This window comes from Prosopis cineraria, unplaced genomic scaffold (assembly GCF_029017545.1).
Source record: "Prosopis cineraria cultivar Desert tree isolate PC_DT_omini unplaced genomic scaffold, ASM2901754v1 PC3, whole genome shotgun sequence".
Lineage (NCBI taxonomy): Eukaryota > Viridiplantae > Streptophyta > Magnoliopsida > Fabales > Fabaceae > Prosopis > Prosopis cineraria.
Window position 1 is genome coordinate 4,011,145 of NW_026555334.1, and position 21,716 is coordinate 4,032,860.

At 31.6% G+C, this 21,716-nt stretch overlaps 3 protein-coding genes and 1 pseudogene across 3 annotated transcripts; 2 read left to right on the forward strand and 2 right to left on the reverse strand.

The window, feature by feature from the left end:
• Window positions 1-4,711: 4,711 nt before the first annotated feature.
• On the forward strand, window positions 4,712-7,556 carry LOC129304397 (probable tyrosine-protein phosphatase DSP4; the record flags this gene model as incomplete). Its single annotated transcript, XM_054944032.1, has 5 exons — window positions 4,712-4,789; window positions 6,682-6,732; window positions 6,853-6,910; window positions 7,014-7,057; window positions 7,140-7,556. Coding segments are annotated over 5 exons (417 nt in total), but the record flags the coding sequence as incomplete, so codon positions are not given.
• A 7,539-nt stretch (window positions 7,557-15,095) lies between these two features.
• On the reverse strand, window positions 15,096-15,745 carry LOC129304510 (pentatricopeptide repeat-containing protein At5g56310-like). Its single transcript, XM_054944196.1, has 2 exons — window positions 15,585-15,745; window positions 15,096-15,483 (listed from the first exon to the last, which is right to left on the reverse strand). The coding sequence occupies exons 1-2, from the start codon at window positions 15,743-15,745 to the stop codon at window positions 15,096-15,098; spliced, it is 549 nt and encodes a 182-aa protein (XP_054800171.1).
• A 51-nt stretch (window positions 15,746-15,796) lies between these two features.
• LOC129304514 (pentatricopeptide repeat-containing protein At2g45350, chloroplastic-like) lies at window positions 15,797-16,294 on the reverse strand. The gene has a single exon (XM_054944200.1). The coding sequence runs from the start codon at window positions 16,292-16,294 to the stop codon at window positions 15,797-15,799; it is 498 nt and encodes a 165-aa protein (XP_054800175.1).
• Window positions 16,295-17,973: 1,679 nt separating this feature from the next.
• LOC129304519 (plastid-lipid-associated protein, chloroplastic-like) lies at window positions 17,974-21,493 on the forward strand (annotated as a pseudogene).
• Window positions 21,494-21,716: the final 223 nt, after the last annotated feature.

A 21,716-nucleotide genomic window follows, 5' to 3' on the forward strand; every position in this document is an offset into this window, starting at 1 on the left:
AAAAGAAAAGTCACAAAATCTCATTCATTGAACACTGCAAGCAATAAAAACTAAAAAAAAAAAACATTTCAAAATAGTAAATATTTTAGAAAAAAATAAAAATACAGCTCACTCCATCTCAAATTATAAGATAATTTAAAGTAAGATTATACATAATAATAAAGCTTAATAATAACACTTTATAAGCTTATTTTTTTAAAATAAAAATAGAAATTTATAAAAATATTTTTTATTTAATTTTCTCTTCATGTAAAGAATAATATTAAAAATATTATTAATTAAATTTTATTTTTATTAAATTTTTTTATATTTTAAAATAATAAAATATTTTTAAAATTATTTTATAATTTAAAATGGAAGTAGCAGTGTAAGATGGTAAGATCCTTGGAAAGAAAACGAAAAAGGAAGACTGTTGACACTGCTGTTTGGGCCCAATAATTACTGAACAATGCTCTGATCTTCCGTCGTTTCTCTTTTCGTGGAACGGACAATGTATTGGTTCTAACCCTCAACGGCGCCTGTCTTGTTCCACCTAAGCGTTGTTCTAGTGTTGGATATTACTATTAGGTTTCTTGTTTCATAGTGTCCTATTTATAACTATTGGGGTCATAGGACTGCACAATAGATGGGATAAGAGTGTACTTTGGCTTAATTCAAAATTTTATCTCTTTTATAAAAAAAAATTAGATTAGCCAACTCATAATTTAATTTGATCCAACTATAATTCAAAGATTAATAAGACTGAATTTGATTCATAGAATTAAAAGATTAATCCTGTTAATTTAATACTCATTTAACTTTTTTTTATATGAAAAGTAACAATTCGTTTCATCCTGATAAACTCAATTAAGATAATAAAAATATTTCTAATCATAAAAAAATCTATAACAGTTGCTAACAGCTACAACAATAAAAATATTTTAGTTACAATACAAATGATTCAAATTTATAACTTTAACAACAATAATATCAACATTTAACAAAATTCAGCAACACATCTAATATACATTACAATAATAATTTAACAACAAACTAAATTAAAATTATATTAAATAGAAGGATGAAATATAAATAAAGGAAATATTGCGTTCAAATTTCAAAATATTCAAATATGTTAAAAATAATTAAAATTATATTAAAATAATTTTATAGAATTTGATCAGACCAAGTGGTTTGAAAATTTGGTCTCTTGTCTTGTTCAACCCGAAATATTAGTTTGGTCTCTTCAATCTTTTGGATCAATTTTTTAGATCAGACTGGATTTGTTTAGGTTGAATTGGGTTGGACGGATAATCATATTTTTATATAGCCCTAATTGGGGAGAATAACAAATAAGGATTTTTGAAAGATATCAAGGACTTTTTATAACTGAAATGTTAAGAATTTACAACTGAGACATAAGAATTTACAGCCCAAATGCTTTTATTTTGTATTAATTTCCTTACATAGTCTTCAATTGTCATTCTCCTTAATTTTGCCAGGTTATTAGGTCATGTTTGATATGATAAATCCCCTTTGAGAAAAATTGAAATAGATAAAAGAAGAGAATTTAAAAAAAAAATCTTTTTTTTTATTTCCCTTTTTTCCCTTATTGGATCTACCATCAATCAGCCAAACATACGAAACATGACCTTGTTAACGTGGTACCTGCACCTAATGAGGTTGGGGGGGTGGGGGAATGCCGTAACTTAGTAGTATAATTTTAGAAGCTAACACATAAAACATAAAAAAATTATAATAAGATGAAAACGCACATTTAATCAATAACGTTATATAAGTTTTCATTATAATATCTTAATTTTATAAAGTATCCTTTTAATTCTTTAATTTTAATACTCTTAATTTTAAATGATGATTTTTTACTAACAATTATTGTATTTAAACATTAAATTTAATATGTTAATATTTAAGAATATTTTATTAATATTTATAATCTTAATTTTGGTATTTTTGTTAATGAGACCCATAATGTTAGAATTAAAAAACTGAATTTTTTTATAAATTAAAGAGATTAAAATAAAATTTTATGTTAAATTAAAAGTTCAAAACACACATTAAAGAAACAATAGATGTAAGATATTGTTATTATTGCTGCCGTTTGTGGTCGATAATCTTCTTGGTGGTTTGGGATCGGGAGCATATTCCTGTTGTTCTTTATCTTTACGCCAGACTCTGAACTTTCAGCAATTGGCCCCTAGTCCAGAGCATATTTTAATTTTAATTATTATATAACAAAAGGTAAAAGTAGAAATTTCTTATGTGTTTGATTTTCACTTTATTAAAAAATTAAATTAATAAAAATTTATTTAATAAAAATTAATTTAATAAAAATCAGTTATTATATCAAAATTTGTGTTTAGATATAATTTTTTAAAAGTTAATTTAATAAATTAAAAGTTATTTGAATTAATAAAAATTTGTGTTTTTAAAATGTACTTTAAAAATATAATGATAAAAAAGACATTGATTTATAAAAATTGATAATTTTTGTTATATAAATATGATATATTAAAAATATTTTAAAATGAAAATTTTTTTAAATAACATAAAATTTAATATGTTAAATAATACAACTAAAAAATATATAGTTTAATATTGAAAAAAATTAAAAAGTAATAAGCGTATTATGATCATTTATAAAAGTAGGTATAATTTAAACTATCATTTGTAATTTTAAATTCATCAAAAAAAAATAGAGTTTATAAATCCACATTTTAACCCCCATCTTAACACACATTTACAATAAGTGTGTTTGGTTATTTATATATATGATTTGTCAAAAATTACTTGCAATTTTTTTATATAAAAATTAGGGGAGCAAGGTCATATCATAAATTAATGAATCACATTTGAAAAGCACATCTTAAAAGTTAAGAAAATCAAGTTGTATAAATCCACATTTATTGACTTTCTTAAAGCACATTCATAAAAGTACTTTCATCACCTTTTTTTTATCCAAACAATTTTTAACTTTCAAAACTTGTTAAAAATACTTTTTAAAAGTTAAATGTAAAGGTACTGAATGAACCTTTCATCTAAAAATATATAACTTTCAAACTTTTGCGTAAGCTTTTATTATCATTCTTTAATTTCATAAAGTATATTTATAATTTTTTAATTCTATCATTATTAATCTCCAATGATAATTTTTTATCAATTATTGTTGTTTCTAAAAGAAGCTAAATTTAATATGCAATATTTAAGAATATTTTGTTCAATTTAAAGGTTCAATGTCAATATTTTTTTGATTAATGAAACTGACTATATTTGAGTTAGTAGATCAAAAAAAATTTTATAAAATTTAAAGGGTTGAAGTGCACTTTTACCAAAAAAAATACTCCCTCTTTTTTTATTTATAAGATATTTTTAAAGTGATTAATTTTCATTAATTATATTTTTTTAATGTTACCCTTTCCTCCTTATTATATTTTCTCACTCTGTTTAATGTTTCACCAATAATGTTATGTTGTATGAAATATATTTTCAAAAATTTATATTTATGATTTTAAAAAATAAAATTATAAAGTGTTTTCTTTCCGATCCAAATATAAATATTTTATTTAAAATATAAGTAACTTAATATTTATTAAAAAATTTTATTTTATCTTTTATATTTATTAACCTAGATTCTTATATTTTTGAATTTATGACTTTCTTTTTACTCATCATATATTAGAATTAATATTAATAAGGGAAAGCAATATAAATTTACAACAAAAACCTAGCATTCAAATTATATTAAATTTAAATTGATTATGACATTAATAATAGTAAAAAAAATATAATAAATTAAATAGGTGTTCTATTATAAAAATAAATTAATTAAAAGTAATGATACATAAAATTTATTTTATAAATTGATTCAATTTTATGGGTCACAATAGGTGACATGATGTATTGAGTATATTTAATTTCTCGTTAAAAGATGTAATAATAGATAATGTGGTGTATCAAGTATATTTTAAAATTTATTGTTAAGAGATGTTTATATTTTTGATTGAAAGATGCAGCAATTATCTATAAGTTTACTATTATTACAATTAATATATTTTGTTTGGCAAACTCGTTATTATTATTGTTGTTGTTGTTATTATTATTATCATTATTGTCGTTGTTGTTTGGTAATTTTCCAAGTGGTTTTCCGGTCGGAGCATATTCCTGTTGTTCCTTTTTCTGTACGAAGATCCTTTCGCTTTGCAGCATTCTCTCAGGAACTATATATATCAAGCCACCTCAAGCGAGATACAACGTATCAGGTAGATCTTCTTCGACACTCCTGATTCCCTGAATCCTCCTTCACTAATTTTCTCTTTCTCTCTTTCCCTGTTCACGCTTTTAAGTTCTCAGAATATGAAGCTGGAGACCTCAAACGGAGAGATCTTCACCGAAAACATGCCTCTGAATCCTCGTCAGCTTCTCCGATGGTCTTCAGTCGCCAAATTCTGCTATTGCTAATGGGTTTGATGTCGATAAAGACGAGGAAGAGATATTCGTGCCGCCTCTGAACTTCGCCATGGTTGATAATGGCATTTTCAGGGCGGGGTTTCCTGACTCTGCCAATTTCGGATTCCTGAAATCCCTTCGCCTCCGCTCTGTTATGTGAGTTCAATTTCTTCTTTCGTTTTGTTTGATGACCGAAATCGCTGTATTCTTCACTTTGCATTTTGGGGATTTTGATTTTGAATCGATTCTGCATTTGTCCAGACCCTGAACCATATCCAGAAGCGACTTCCGAATTTTGAAGGCTAATGGAATAAGGCTTATTCAATTTGGAATCGATGCCTTTAAGGTTTTGTATTCTTTCTGGTCTTAATTACCACTGTGTACTTTTTTAATTAAACTGTATGTCTGTTAGTAATTCACGAGAATTGGTTGCTTCCAACATGTCACATGATGCTTCTGAAATCAGCCAACTTATTAACAATAGTGTAGGCATGCATCCAAATGCTTTGCTCATAATTTGCTTTTTCACATGCATAAGTGCTATGACATTTTATTTGGAAGATTGAGTCATTTGAAGACCACAAATCGGTCTGATCGATTCATATGTCAATGTCAAAAAATCAAAGACGATCAAGTTCATTAAAAAATATTGGGATTCTGAGGTTGGCAAACTAAACCAAGTAACTTGTTCTAACTGAAGCTCAGTTTCTTTATTTTATTGATATTTATAAACTAATCATCATCCATTCATATGAAAGTTAGATATGTTAATGGACATTAAATTAAATGACAGTAGTTCGTCCTTAACGTTCACCATTTAACTAACATATTGTTGATTCTTTACTTAGTTGTATGAGTTACCACTTACCAGGTACCCATGTGAAATTACAAATGAAGAAGACAATGTCATATGATTATGTTCTATTAAATGAATATGCAATTAGATACTCCCTTCGTTCAAAAATATAAACTATTTTTGAGGAGTTGAGTTGAATGTTGAAAAATGTAAGACATTTTTAGTTTTTCGAAGTGTAATCATCATTTTTTTTTTCAAAAATACCCCTATTGATGAATAACTTTATATTTATTGTAGGGTGTTTAATAAGAGTAAATATTGAAAGATAGGGTTAGTTTGAAAGTAGATAACTACTTTATTTGGAGGTGAGATTTTGTTAAAAATATTTTACATTTTTTAACGAAGGAAATATGAATTTTATCCTATTAATTTTCATATAATTTTATATTTTTTGTTAGGTAAATGTTGAATTTTTGGTATGATTAAGACTTTAATTTGCTAGGAGCCAAGGACACCATCCATGATTTAATCCAAATAAAAAAAGGTCCCCATTGGACATGTATTAGTGTGGGTTCTCTGGCAAACTATAATAATTAGTTGATGGTGTTTTATTTTGCTATGATTATGGAGTACTCATCCATTTCCAGCACAATCTTTTTGAGATTTTACTTTCTGTCCAGGCTTTTGCAACACTATAATCTTCAAGTTAGATTTTCTTGACCTGTGTGCCCCCCTGAAATAGAGTAGAGATGTGAATATTTTCATGTAATCTTTTTTGGTTCTCTTGGTGACTGATAGCTTCTGTTCTGATGTCCTTCAATATAGTTCTGGAAGTACTTTTTGACATGCACTCTGTCCTTTCTTATCATTTTCATTTTCTCCAAGATGCGAATTCCTTTTTTGGCAACTATCCAACCTCTTTTTTAAAATATAAATGAGGTTAAGTTAAACTTTCATGTTGCATACCTTTGCCACATATGGTAAAAGGGTTTTCTAGTTGATTGATCATGTGTTATGACCGGATTTACGTTCATCAATGGAAAATGAACCATACAGGGTGATCATTTGGCCAAGGAGATAAGCAGCCATAATGTATAATTCTACGAGAATGAGTAGTTTATGTATGATTGAAGGATGTTAACCTAAGCTTACAGAATCGTATTATCCATAGTGGTCACCATTTAGTTAGTGGATGCACCTTTCAAGTGCTGCTTGTAGTAGTTGTCTACCTTACCACTTCCTTTGCTCAGTAAACACAGTTTCTCATATTTTTCTTTTTCTGAGGCCGAATATTGGACTTGCATTCTTCCTCACCCTCACTTTTTTTCCTTGCAATCTTCCGTCAATGTTATAGAAGCTTTATCCTCGCTCTGGGGATCCTTCAACTGTATTTAACTCGTAATTCTTTTACATGTTTCTTGTTTTTTTATGGTATCTTCTAGGCAGAACATGCCTGGGAAAGGGGAAGAGTTGACAAATCTGGGAGTATATTGGTGTATATCTTCCTAAGATTATGCTTTTTGTTTGATCACTGTTGAGCCATAATTGGTACCAGAAAGGTCATTTGACTTGATGGGCTGATTGTAACTTTGTTTAACATGTGCTGTGGGCAGGAACCTTTTGTTAACATTCCGGAGCATACAGTGCGTGAAGCATTGCAAGTAGTGCTTGGTATAAATTACACTTGAACTTCATTATTATATCCTTCCTAAACTAGGAGAAAGCTTGTTCAGTGATTTATTGTTTTTAATCATGCTTGTTTATCTTGCCCCAGATGTTAGGAACCACCCTGTGTTAATTCATTGCAAACGAGGAAAGGTAATCAGTGGATCTTTTCTTTTACGCATTTGTTATTAAGACTTGATCAATGATTAATGTTATCTGTTTTTACCATAAGCAGCATCGCACCGGATGTATAGTGGGATGCTTAAGGAGGTTGCAGAGATGGTGTCTATCATCTGTGTTTGATGAGTACCAAAGGTTTGCTGCTGCCAAAGCTAGAGTGTCAGATCAGAGGTTTATTGAATTGTTTGACATTTCTGGTTTGAAGAACAATCCAATGTCATTTTCAAGCTCAAAAAAGTAGAAACATTGGCGTACTTGACAATGCTATTGCTTCCTCCATGGAAACTTTCCGTGATGAAGAGAAGACTGATACTTGTCTTTTCTTTCTGTCTTTTTCGCTGTTACTTTGGTCGTACAGTGTGGTATTCCAAGTGTAGCATTTCTATGCTGAAATGGAACCGAGTGATTGGATGATTTTATAACTTACAATTTTTATCAGCTTAGTTAAGCTTTTGTCTTTCGAGAACTTCAATTTTTGCACATTTTCTATATGACGATATCGCCACTTCAACGCTTGGTTTATAGTAAAGGGTGTTCACATGACGGGATTGGAACACTCTCATCTCATGTCTTGTCCTAAAAAAAAAAATTAAGATTAAATTTTAATCTCATGTTCTTTTTTATCCTGAAAGTCATTTCATCCCGTTAGACGTTTGGACGAGATTAGGACATCACGTTATCCCGATAAATCGGATAATAGCGGAGAAAGGTTTAGATAATAATATTCATTAAAATTTTAAATCATATAATTTATTAAGTTTAAAATCAAAACAACACAAGTACATAAATCACAACAATTTAAAGTCAATTATGAAATTATATTAATCACAACTACACATTGTAATAGCAAATACAAGAAATCTTTAGGCTATAAGAGTAGTAACAACAGGCAAGTTAAGCACAATATCAAATCATTGTACTTCTACTTTAGTAGAGATATACTAAGCTAATTATTCTTTTAAAAATAAAGTAAGAAATACGATATAAATAAAAGTTATTAAATAGATAGATACAAAAATAAATTATATCAATATAATTAATATATTATAAAGAAATATGTCTCCATGTTTACTTCATGTCATTAAAATTATCAATATCAAAAAATTTAGTTTTAAATAAGAATTATAAGTATTGAAATTATAATTGATATAATTAATATAAGTATAAATTATATTAATATAATTAATATATTTAAAATAAAAAATATATATATATATATATATATATAATATTTGGGACAGAATAGGATGTCCCAATGGTAATTTTGTGTCTCATCCCGTTCTGAATCCCTTTTTTGTGTCATTCTGTAAAGTCTCATCTTGATTATTTTCGGGTCGGGACAAGACTCGTCCCGATATGATTGTGACGGTACAGGGCCAATTGGGATAACTCCAAATTGAACACCTCTAGTTTATACACGATGGCCAAGCTCTCTTTTTCACAATATATATTATGATAAAAACAACAATGTGTGTTATGACAAAAAGAATGTTATGGTTAACCAAGTTATCTAATGAGAACTGATACTTTAGGAAAATGCCTAATGAATGGAAGAAAAGCACAAGTGCCTATTATAAGAATAAAGGGGATATTCAGATTATTACAAATTATAGAGGGATTAAGCTTATAAGTTGCACAATGAAATTATGGAAGAGTGATTAAATATAGGTTGAAGTTGAAGACTAGACTAGTAGTTTTGATAACTAATAAATTTTCATGCTAGACAAGGCTACGACAAAAGTGATACATGGATTAAGGAGATTAATAGAGAAGTATCCAAGTAAAGGTAGAGGCTTACATATAATTTTCATTGCTTTTGAAAAAGTTTAAAATTGTGTATCAAAAGAAGTATTTTTAAAAGCTTTATAAAAGAAAGGAACTTGGTTGCTTATATTAAAGTCATATAAGATGAGGAAAATGGCACTAAGGGCTCTAAAAAGTAAGAATTTTGCAGAGAAGGCTTAATAGAATCTGAAATTATTTTAAGGGCCTAAAGGTCTCATTTGCAATTATATTTTTTAGTAAAATAATCAATTTGTCCCTCCCATAACCAGCTACTGAACGACAACTTTCTTCTTCTTCCTCCCTCTTCCTTCTCTCTCTTCCTCTTTCAACATTGATGCAATAACCAAATTCATCTTCCTCCCGATCGTGCTTCTCTATTCCCTCTCTTCTTCTTCCTTGTTTCTCTCATTTGAATCTTTTTTGTTCAATAGGTATGAGTGGGCGATCCACTTTTATCCAAATGGTTACGGAGAAAATGATCAAGCATTCACCTGATTACATTCCTCTCATGCCAACCAGCTTCTTGGAACGATCTGCCATAGTGTGGAAAGAATGGATCAAATTGCTACATCTGCCATTGCGGAAGAAACTTTTTTGCTGCTCTTAGACTTGTCTTTAAGCTTACTTCGTCTATTCGTCTTGATCAGAGTCTTAGAAGCTTTATTTGATCCATTATCAGTTTTATTTTGTCAAAAAAGGACAGAGAGAGTTTGAGCCATATCAGTTTTATTTAGTCATAATGTACCTTTTCATGTTCATTTAATAAAAACAAGTTGTTATTTACGAACTTTCTATTGTTTCTGATGCATATTTTTTTGCAACGGATATACATGCTCTGGTGTAGATGTTATTTATGAAATTTATGTCATTATTTATGAAGTTTATATTGTGCAAACTTTGCAATTAACTTGTGTGGATATTTATGCATATCACTTTGACAAATCTTGTGTTGTAAATATAGGGACATTGTATTGTTAGCAAATGGATACTTTCATGTTATATACGAACTTCTTGTTCTTCATAAACTTGAGAAACTTTTTCAAATGTTCAGTTTAATCACACAACTCATGTGAAATAGATGGACATTGTGTTATTAATAAATGGATCTTGTGATGTTATATACAGACTTTTTATTGTCCATAAATTAGAGAAACTTTTTGTTAAGCCTAACCAACTGATAAACTAGACACATATGGACTTTCAGTTTAGAATATATGAAGATTGTGTTGTGCATAGTGGATATTGTGTTATACATTCTAACTTGTATATTTTGTTAAATCTAGCCTACTAATAAACTAGACACATATGGACTTTCAGTTGAGAATATATGAATGTTATATTGTACATAGTGGATATTGTGTTGTACATTATCTACGTAACTCATACATTTTGCTAAGCCTAGTCTATCAATAAACTAGACACGCATGAACTTTCATTTGAGAATATGTAAAGATTGTATTGTGCATAGTGCAATTGTATTGTATATTGTCTGCCTAACTTGTACATTTTATTAAGCCTAAGCTACTGATGAACTAAACAGGTATGGACTTTCAGTTGAGAATATATAAATATTGTGTTATGCATAATGGATATTATGTTGTACATTGTTTGTTTAACTTATACATCTTGTTAAGCTTGTCTTATTGATAAACTAGACACGCATGGACTTTCATTTTGAGTATTTCACTAGCAATCACCTTTAACCAGCCATCCTCCCGGGAGGCCATGAACAAGGAGGATAGAGTCTCAATTTTAAGATTAAAAGATTTATCATCGTTCAAAATGTGGGGAAGTTGGACACAATCGCAAGACATGCAAGAATTCTAACCCAACATAAGAAATAATCACATTATATTTCTTTAGTGTACATATGCTGCTATAATTATGTATATGGAAACATTCTCAATTAATATTTTTGAGTAATTGGAAATGATAGATATTTTTTGTTTACATATAGAGAAGTAATTGTTAACTGTTTTGGATATAGTGACTAACTTTTTGTATATATCAGACTTGAAATATCATGTCAAATTTCATGTGACTACTTGTTTTAGTACTTAAGTTAGTACCAACATGAAATTCTTATATGATGTAATTGTCCTTATTAATATTAAAAATGTATGGACTTTCTATTTAGGCATTTGTGGACATCATTTTGTGCATAATGGATGTTATGTCGGACATGGTCTGCCTAACTTGTCATTTTTGTTTAGACTAAGCTAATAAAATACTTGAAATGAAAGTTCATGCACGTCTAGTTTATTAATAGGACAAGCTTAATAAAATGTATAAGTTAAACAGACAATATACAACACAATATCCACTATGTACAACACAATATTCATATATTCTCAATTGAAAGTCCATGTGTGTCTAGTTTATCAGTAGGCTAGACTTAACAAAATGTACAAGTCAAGCAGATAATGTACAATACAATATACACTATGCATAACACAATCTTCACATATTCTCAAATGAAAGCGCATGCGTGTCTAGTTTATCGATAGAATAGGCTTAACAAAATGTACAAGTTACGCAGATAATGTACAACACAATATCTACTATGCACAATATAATGTTTATATATTCTCAATTCAAAGTCTATATGTGTCTAGTTTATCAGTAGGCTAGATTTAATAAAATATACAAGTTAGACAAATGATGTATAATACAATATCCATTATGCACAATATAATCTTCATATATTCTAAACTTAAAGTCCATATGTATCCAATTTGTCAGTTGGCTGGGCTTAACAAAAAGTTTCTCAAGTTTATGAACAATAAAAGGTTTGTATATAATATCACAAGATCCATTTATTAACAATACAATGTCTATCTATTTCACATGAGTTGTGTGATTAAACTGAACATTTGAAAAAGTTTTTTAAGTTTATGAAGAACAAGAAGTCCTTATATAACATGAAAGTATCCATTTGCTAATAACACAATGTCTATATATTTACAACACAAGGTTTATCAATGTGATATGCATAAATATCCGCACAAGTTAATTGCAAAGTTTGCACAATGTAAACTTCATAAATAACGACATAAATTTCATAAATAACATCTACACCAAGGCATGTATATCTGCTACAAAAAAATATGCATTAGAAACAATAAAAAGTTCATAAATAACAACTTGTTTTTATTAAATAAACATGAACATGTACATTATAACTAGATAAAACTGATATGACTCAAACTCTCTCTATGTCTTTTTTTGACAAAATAAAACTGATAATGGATCAACTGAAGCTTTTAAGACTCTAATCAAGATGAATGGATGAAGTAAGCTACAAGTCTAAGAGCAGCAAAAAAGTTTCTTCTGCAATGGGAGATGCAGCAGCTTGATTCATTCTTTCCACACTATCACGAATCGTTCCAAGAAGCTGGTTGGTGTGAGAGGAATGTAATTGGGCGAATGCCTGATCATCTTCTCCATAGCTATCTGGATAAGTCTACTCATACCTGTTGAACAAAAAAGATTCAAATGAGAGAAACAAGGAAGAAGAAGAGAGGAAATAGAGAAGCACGATGGAGAGAAAGATAAATTTAATTATTGCATCAGTGTTGAAAGACGAAGAGAGAGAGGAAGAGGGAAGAAGAAGAGAGGAAAAAAAGAAAGTTGTTGTTCAGTAGTTGGTTATGGGAGGGACAAATTGATCATTTCACTAGAAAACATAATTGCAAATAAGGCTTTTAGGCCCTCAAAATAATTTTAGATTCTATTAGGCTTTGTCTACAAAATTTTTGCTTTGTAAGGCCTTTAGTGCCATTCTTCCTATAAAATATGTACAGGGGGTAGCAATTAGTATAAGAATATTTGGTGGTGAAATAAAAGATTTTTTTTTATAAAGATCAACCTGCATCAAAGATAATTTTGAGCTCACTCTTGTTTGAATTAGTTTTAGATGTTTTGTCTGAATATATTTAAAAAGAAATTCCCAATTGCAAGTCATTACCGAGCTCATAACTAAATATTCCATCTCTTATGCTTTAGAAATGCACTTTGGCGGATCAAAAGCTGATGCAACAACTACAATATCAACTCCTCTTTACTGAATCTAATTTGCTTCAGGAAAAAGCTCATTACACAGAACCTATTGTCCATGAACTCCAGCAACAATGTTTCTGCAAACATAACTTCTTTACTTGCTAATTTTCAGCATTTCAACGTCGAAGTTGTACCAATGTTAGATTGGTTTTACCAATCATCATAGAACAATTTTGATTTTTGGCCTTGAATTTCATAGTAAATAATATAACTCTTTCCATTTCTATGTACAAGTTACCTTCAATTAATTAACACATACTGAATATGCTAAAAAAGTAAGTTAAAATTGATTAATGTTGTTAAAAATCACACAATCTTTTTAGAAATAACTTTAATCAACGTCTTTTATCAAATCTTGCCAAGCTAAGCTAACATGATTGAGCAAGTCCTCGAGATATTACCCTTTGTTGCCATTTCCTTAGATCATTTATTAGATAAGAGTCTAGTCTATCATTCTCCAATTTTAGGGCTTTGGCTTCAGATATTTGTTTGGCCTTTATTTTTAGGTGCTGCATCGCTTTGTTTAATGGGCAAAAGGGTAAAAAAAATCCAACAAGCCATCAATCAAAAACATTCAATACTTTAAAATGAGGAAAAGTATGTGATAGTCCATAAAGTTATTTTTTCATTACATTTATGACCAAACTGTCAATAGTTAAAGACGTCGATCATTATCTTATAGATTTAAAATTTAATGATTCTGTTACAATTGCATCAAAAAAAATAATTTTATAAATGCTGGTGCACTTTTTTTTTTTACTTTAAATTACTGAATGCTCTTAATTAATAATTTGAGTATTTTTTACTTCTTTACCGTTATTTAGTTTCTCGAGTCTTGTCTTGGCTAGGTTTTCTTTTGTCTTGCATTAATGCTTGTATTTTGCTTCAATATAATGAAAATCATCTTTTAGTTAATAAAAAGCTGACATGTGTATCCGACTCCTCTCACGTACTACTGTAGATACGAGCAAAAATAGCTATGATGCTTTTGCTACAGCTCGTCTCTAGCTTCATGCACAATATCACTTGCACCAGTTAAGCCAATCAGTTCACATCATTCTTTTTAAATGGAAAATTGCATCTAAGGACTATTGAAGTGCTTTTTTTTTTTTTTTAACCCACATGTATGGAGGTAATAATATTGAGGTATTATTGAGTATTAAATATAAATACTTTTTTAATAAAATTTAAGTATTGATTTATTATGCTATGAAAAATTAATTCTTTTTACAAGACTCAACTCCTGTGAATGACTACAAAAACACTTTAATCATAAGAAAGAATAAAAAAATTTTGAATTTTCTTTGCAAGGTTGAGAAACCTAAATAAAATTAAATTTTGTGAAAAGGCTAAACCATCTCTCATTTTTTTGAAAAAAAAAAAAAAACAAATCAGCTCGCATCGTTGCCCCCAGCGTTGGCTGCCAGAGCTCTGGCATTATCACCTCACACCAGTGCCCTTCCTCTCTGTCATTCATCTTGAGAACTCCGTCGCCGTGCCTTCTAGAAGGCAGATTTGGAACCATGTCACAGATCTGGAAAGCCATGCTCATCCACCATGTTTGATTTGAACCATCATAGTAGTTCCCATTCACCTAACCATCTCTCCCTTGTCCTCCTCTAATCCTTCTCAGCTCTTCCTCGTCGTGCCTTTATACCGTTTCATTAATTTGGACCATCATGTCTGTCATCTCCATCAATGACGTATCGTTGTCCTGAGGAGGCTTCTGGGGAGGATTGTTAGCAGACACTGATATTCTGTTTCTTACCATTCCCCTTTTCTAAGGATGCAACCAACCATACACTTAATGATCAGATGACAATCCTCACATACTCGAGGGTTCTTAAAAATTCTTATGGGCGTTCCTGGAGCCGTCGCAAGAATACCAAAAGCAATTGCTAACTTCTCACTATGAGTAGCTAATTGATTTTGTTTCTCATGTTCCTCAAGATATTGCGTACCTTGATGTTGGAGCCTCATATCCAGCAGATCAAAGTCTCTGAAGAATTTCGTCCAACATTTCATAAATCTGAAATGATTTTGGATCATTGGTTGTCACTTATCTCCGGAGACAAATTCATATAAGGCATCATCAACTTCAACTGCGCTGCTTCCAACCGGGACCTTCTATGAAGATTTGCATTTTTCACCATCCTTCTAAAATTCACTACCTTGAAAGGTTTACATGAGGCTCCAGTTGCAGAAGATTTACAGTAGCTTCCTCTGCTAGTTCAATGTTCTTGTGGATTCTACAAGCTCCAAGAAAGGCCCTCCAAACTATGGCGTCTGGTGCAAAGGGCATAGTCCTAATGAGTTCCATAGCCTCTTGAAGCCGCCCTGCTCGGCCTAAAATGTCAACCATACACCCATAATGTTCAATCTTAGGATTAATTCCATAAACACTATTCATTGATTTGAAGTACATCCATCCAGTCTCAACCAACCCAATATGACTACATGCACTTAATACACCAATGAAGGTAACATCATTTGGTTTAATTCCTTCAGCTACCATCTTGGTGAAGTGTTCTAAAGCAAGATGACCAAGCCCATGGCTTGAAAAACCCATGATCATGACACTCCAAGTAAAAATATCCTTATCTTTCAATCGCTAAATACTCTCACTGAACTATCTATGTCCCCACACTTTGCGTACATGTCCAAAAGAGATGTCCCCAGCTTCATGTCTATTCCAATTCGGTTTGTCTCAATGTACTCATGAATCGTTTTGCCCATTCCTAAGGCACCAACATTTCCACACGCATTCAGGACACTGATTAACGTGATCTTATCAGGCACTACATCAGCTACTTGCATATCATCAAAGAGCTTCAAGCCTGGTTAGCCTGGTTAGATTGTTGTCTCTGTTCACTGGTTGGCAATGTCCAACGCATCGCCAAATGAGGCATACCCATGAATAATGGTGTTCCATGAAACCAAATCTCTCTGGGGCATTCTGTCAAACAGTTCACGGGCCTTTTGAATATCTCGAATTTTAACGTACTCTGACAGTAGAACATTGTGAGCAACTAAATCTGGTTCTTCCATAAAATCAAACACCTTAGCTGCATACTCTGTGCAACCACATCTTGCATACATTTCAATAAGCGCAGTTTGGACAAACAAATCACGGCAAAACCCAAGTTTCACCACATAGGCGTGAATCATCATGCCATTATCACAATCCATTAACCTCCCACATGCTTGAAGAACCAGCGAGAGGCTGAAACTATCGAGTGGAAGGTCGTCGTGGAAGCGCATTTGGAAGTAAAGGGCAAGAGATTCTGCAGGCTTTTGAGCATTCAAGTAAGTACGCATCATGGTGTTCCAGGTGAATGTGTCAGGAAGGGAAAAGGAATCGAACATGGAACGAGCATAATACAAATCAGCGTCATGATGGGGCCAAGAGAAGAGAAATGACAGCGTTTAAGAACTTTGACTTGAGGAAGTGTTCATGCCAGGACAGAAGAAACATGTTTTGATGTAAAGAGCATGAAGTTGAAGGAGGCGTGTTAGGTTGGCGTTCTGAAGAAGAGCCACGATTCTCTGTTTTGGTGGTCTTTCTGGTGTGGTGCTGCAGAAGAAGTTTAACGCTCATGGACATTCTTCGTATGGTAGAAGGAATAGCTATCTCCTCTTCATCAGTTTAGAATTGGATTTTGGGGGACAGAAAAATTAATATACTTTAAAAAAGAAATTAGAGTTTTAGCATAAACTATAATTACAATTTTCACGGCTCTCCCATGAAAGAGAGATCGCAAGTTCTATACCCGATGATAAAGAGATGGGGGTATACATGACTATATGAGTGTGGTGAGTTGTGTTAAAATGTGGGGTGGTAAAAATTGGTTGAAAAGTAAAGCCCTTGAATAAAAAAAATCTCTAGACTATTCATTTAACTCCATTTTTTTAGGCTGTGTTGCAAATAATAATAATAATAATTAATAATAATAAAACACAGAGAGATATTTTTTTTACATAGAGGTTTATGGACTCAGTTCTTATATAAGCATTTGAAACAAGCTTGGACTTGAACCAGCATGTGATTGAAATTGTTGATATGTAAAATCATATGGTTAAAATTGTTTGATTTGATGTTATAACCTTATGAATGAGTGATGAGCTTTTACCAACTGACTTTATTGTAAAAAAGTAGATTTTGATAATAAATCTAGGCTTCCGGAGCATGAGGGGGATTGGATTTGATTTTGTTCAATATGGGCCCAAGCACAACAAGTGCTTCTCAAATTTTGCTCATCTTCTGAGCATCATAAATATCAAAGGCAAGAATTGACATGAACCGAAGCAACAAATAAGAAAGTTCCAGAGCAGCTACATATGGCCATTCCTAGTTTCGTTCATAGCAAGATTTCCTGCATTGGCCATTCGCATTCACATAAATTGAAACGTTCGCTTACCCTAAATGAATAAAAAAATAGAAGGGTACAGAATATATGAAAAAGAAGAGAGAGAAATTGACTACCTCACACTCCATTTCCTTGGCGTTTTTGGATTCTTTCTCATTCCAATGCTTTCTCAGCTAAAACGTGGGCACCCAAAAAAAAAAAAAAAGATTTAATATTGATATAAATTTTTTAATATTCATATTTAGTATTAAATGAAATTATAATAATTGTTTCCAAAAATTTGATTAAATCATTCTATTTGATAAATAATATGTCAAATTTCATTACTATTTCAATAATTATTGGTTTCGAAAAATTTTGTTTAGATCTTAAAACTTAAAGGTAAACGGATTTATATGAAACTCTTTTTGGGTTGTTTGTTTTTCAATGTCTGTCTTATTCATTTTGTGAACGGTATTGCCCCAGTTTCTCTAGGGGGTGGGCCATGGAAGAAAACTAGAACGATGCGATGCAAGGATAAAATATGTCCTTTCACTCAACCCATGCCTTTAAAAGATGTAGGAACCGCTTCTCGTTTCTGGGTATGAAAATATCGGTCCCTCTTGCTCTTTCTTATAGCTGTTTGTGCTTTCTCTCTGTTCATTCCTATTGCTAACTTCCAAATTGGAGATAAAAACAATGGCGTCTTTGTCCCAGCTCAATCAATTCCGCTGCAAAGCCCTTTCAGTCACCCCTCCGGCTTCTAATCTCACGCCTAAAACTTCAATTTCTCTGCCGTGCATGGTTGAATTTTCCGGTCAATCCATCAGAAAACCTAACAATTCGCCACGGCCCGTGTTCTGTGTTCGAGCAGTGACAGACGACGACGAGTGGGGTCCTGAAAAGAAGGAGGATTCGGCGGTGCCTGTGGGCAGTGGCGGAGGAAGAAGGCGGTGGAGGAGCTGGAGACTGATCGCCTGAAAAAGGCGTTGGTGGATTCGTTTTATGGGACCGATCGAGGATTGAAGGCTACGAGCGAGACGAGAGCGGAGATCGTGGAGCTTATCACGCCACTTGAGGCTAAGAACCCAAACCCTGCGCCTACTGAGGCCCTGACGCCTGCTCAATGGAAAATGGATTCTCGCGTAAGAGTTTCCTATTCCTATATATCTTAGTTGTTGTTGGAATTGTTTAATTTTCTGTTATGCTTCTCGAGCAAACATTCAAAAATAGTCGATAAAATGTTATATATGTCTGGGCTTACTAAAATGTATTAAGATATTTACTTGTGATTGTGTTTGATCAATCGAATGTGTTGGAGTATGAGTTAAGTGTCCATGATGCAAATAATGACTCGTGAGATATCCTTAAGCCGCGAGATGCCAACACGGTGGTCGGTGTTGTTGAAGGAATTCAATATTCTTAGGCAATATCTCTAAGATTTTAGGATGAAAACAATAGTAGGAGTGTTATCTTCACGTAAGACCTGACATTACTCAAATTTGAATTAGGTGATATTGTTTAACAGAAAAAAAGGTCTAAAAAAACTAATTGTGAAAGATGGAGCTCTGTTCTTATCCATGTAAGAGAAACGATACTACAGTACAAGTGATTGTGAGTCAGTTCTATCTTGTTTAGCTTTCCCCCCTACTTTTATTCATGTATATATTGATTAATTACTAAATACAAGATTGAGTTTCTTTCCTATGTTATATGCCTTTAATTGATATATTGAAGTTCAAAAGTGGTATTAAGTATATACCATTAACTAGTACTAATGTTTTTTTTTAATTTATGTAAACATACACAGTACATTTTATTCATCCAATACAAAAGATCTAATTATTAATTATGGGATTTAGGATGAATTGACTTTATAATGGATTTGATCAAATTAACAATTTGATTTTTAAATTATTAGATTCATTCAATCTTAAATTTGAAAATTAATAAATACACTAGTCCCTAAAATTATTAATTATACTCCTTCCATTTCAAATTATAGAGTTTTTTGAAGAAGTTTCTTTATCCCCAAAATAAGATACTTTGGGTAAATTAAAATTTCATTAAATGTACTAATTTCAATATTATCCTTTCTCTGTCTATAATTAATTTTCATTCCTTCTCTTTTTAATATATTAAATGATAAGTATTTTTGAAAGTTTATATTTTTATTTTAGAAAGATCAGGTTATTAAGTGCATTTAATGTGGTTTATTGATATGTGAGATTTTATTTAAAAGTATCTTATAATTTGAAATGAAGTGAGTAGTATTTCATATTTTGTCATCTTATACTATTTATATTTAGGGGTAGGAATAGGCCAGGGTCCTAATAGGGGCCTACAACTTGGACTTACTTTTAGTTTAACCTAACCTATTTACTAAATAGACTCAAGTCAAGTTTGTATTTTTAACTAGGCCTATTTAGTTTAATAGGCTAAGCTTATTTTTTCAAGGATTAACCTACAAGCTTAACAGGCCAGCATATATATTTACACACACAGACACAATGTAATATATCACAAACACATCAGTTTTACTATTTGATTTTTAATCATTTTATTCTTTTTTTATTTTTAATTACATTTCAATCATATTGGACTTATATATTATTTTAATGTTGTTAGTTTATTGTTAGATTGTATTATAGTTGGCAAGTTCTCTCAATCTTATTATATATTGTGATTGATAAATCATGTTGTATATTATAATAGTCCTAAGTATATTTGAGAAGTTTAAAACTAACATGTGAGTCTATTTAAAAGGTTTAATTTAAGTAGGACTAGGCTTAAGTCGAGAGAAAAGCCTTATATAGGCTCAAGCCTATTTGACTAAAGCTTAACTCACCCTAGCTTATTTCCACCTCTAATTGTATACATGTTGTCCTATACTTTGCACTGAAGTATAGAATTTTCACGTTTTTATTATAGCAGGATAATTTGTTAAGCCTTTGCCTATCTCAGGATAATTTTGATTATTGTTGATTGATTCTCAATAATCAAAATGATATATTACATGGGGCATATATTCTCTTTTCTCTCAAGAAATGACTTAACCATATCATTCTCCTTCTCTTGTCATTTTCCCATCCAAACATATGGCATGTCCTTCCCCCCCCCCCCCTCTCTATATAAAAATGATGAGTCAACCCACTCTGGGCTAGAAGGATATTATTATTATGAATGTGAATCCCGGACTTTGTGTTGTAGCGTTTGAACTCATGCAAGGATTGATGTTGAATCCAAAAAATGTGTGGCCCACGTGCAAATTGCCTCTCTCTCTCTCTCTCTCCCCCCCCCCCCCCCTCTCACTCACTCACAGGGGTATCTGTGGCTGTGCAGGTACACATCATTTGCAGGTTTGTTCCCACTGTTGTCAAGAGGAACACTGCCACTGGTGAAGGTAGAGGAAATATCTCAGACAATTGATTCCCAAAACTTCACCGTCCAAAACTCAGTTCAGTTTGCTGGCCCTTTGGCTACCACTTCTGTCAGCACCAATGCCAAATTTGAAGTTCGCAGTCCAAAAACGTGTCCAGGTTCGCCTTCAATCTTACTATGTGTTGCAAATGTTGAGGGACTAAAGTCCTATAGAAGAATCAATTCAATGACCAAGGTCTTTGGTTGACATTTTTTTATGAACCATATTTTAAGTTTAAGGTCTTTACTGCTGAAACCATGAACATTTTTCAGATCAAGTTCGACGAAGGGATCATCAGCACGCCACAGCTGACAGACTCGTTAGTAATACCAGAAAATGTTGAGTTCTTGGGACAGAAGATAGACCTGACACCTTTCAAAGGAATACTCAACTCTCTGCAAGACACAGCCTCAAATGTTGCCAGAACAATTTCCAGTCAGCCTCCATTGAAGATCCCAATCAGCAACAGCAATGCTCAGTCATGGTTGCTCACAACATACCTAGACGAAGAACTTCGTATCTCTCGGGGAGATGGTGGCAGTGTCTTCGTTCTCATCAAGGAGGGAAGCTCCCTCTTGTCAAGCCTAAGCAGTTAGTTTGCTTTCTTAGCTTCTTAATGAAATGCATGCTCATGAGTAAGAAACCTACGTGTTCTTTACGTAGTGTACAAGGTTTAGGCTCGTATTGATAAGTCTCAGGATTTGGAATTGCGTTGAGCTTATTTGTAGTGTATAGTGTATGTAGAATAAACAAGAATGGTTGAGTCACTGATAAATGCTTCATGTTTATGGGTCGGAACCTTAGCTCATTGTGACATATTTCTTTCATACCAAAATATACTTAAAAGGAACCAAATAAAAATGGATGATAACCTTTAGCTAAAGTAATTGAATTGAATTACACACACATAAGTAGTTCTGAAAAAATAAGTTACGAATGGCAAGCATTAAGATAAGAGTTTCTCGGATTGAACTTCTGTTCTAAAGTAAGTTTGTCCCAAAATCCAACATCATCAAAACAT

Excerpts from the sequence above, each read along its gene's own strand:
- LOC129304514 (XM_054944200.1), bottom strand. The coding sequence starts at position 16,294 with ATGTTCGATTCCTTTTCCCTTCCTGACACATTCACCTGGAACACCATG.
- LOC129304510 (XM_054944196.1), bottom strand. The coding sequence starts at position 15,745 with ATGCAAGTAGCTGATGTAGTGCCTGATAAGATCACGTTAATCAGTGTC. Across the intron at positions 15,484-15,584 it reads GGGACATCTCTTTTGGACAT|CCATGGGCTTGGTCATCTTG; the intron begins GTACGCAAAGTG and ends GGGTTTTTCAAG.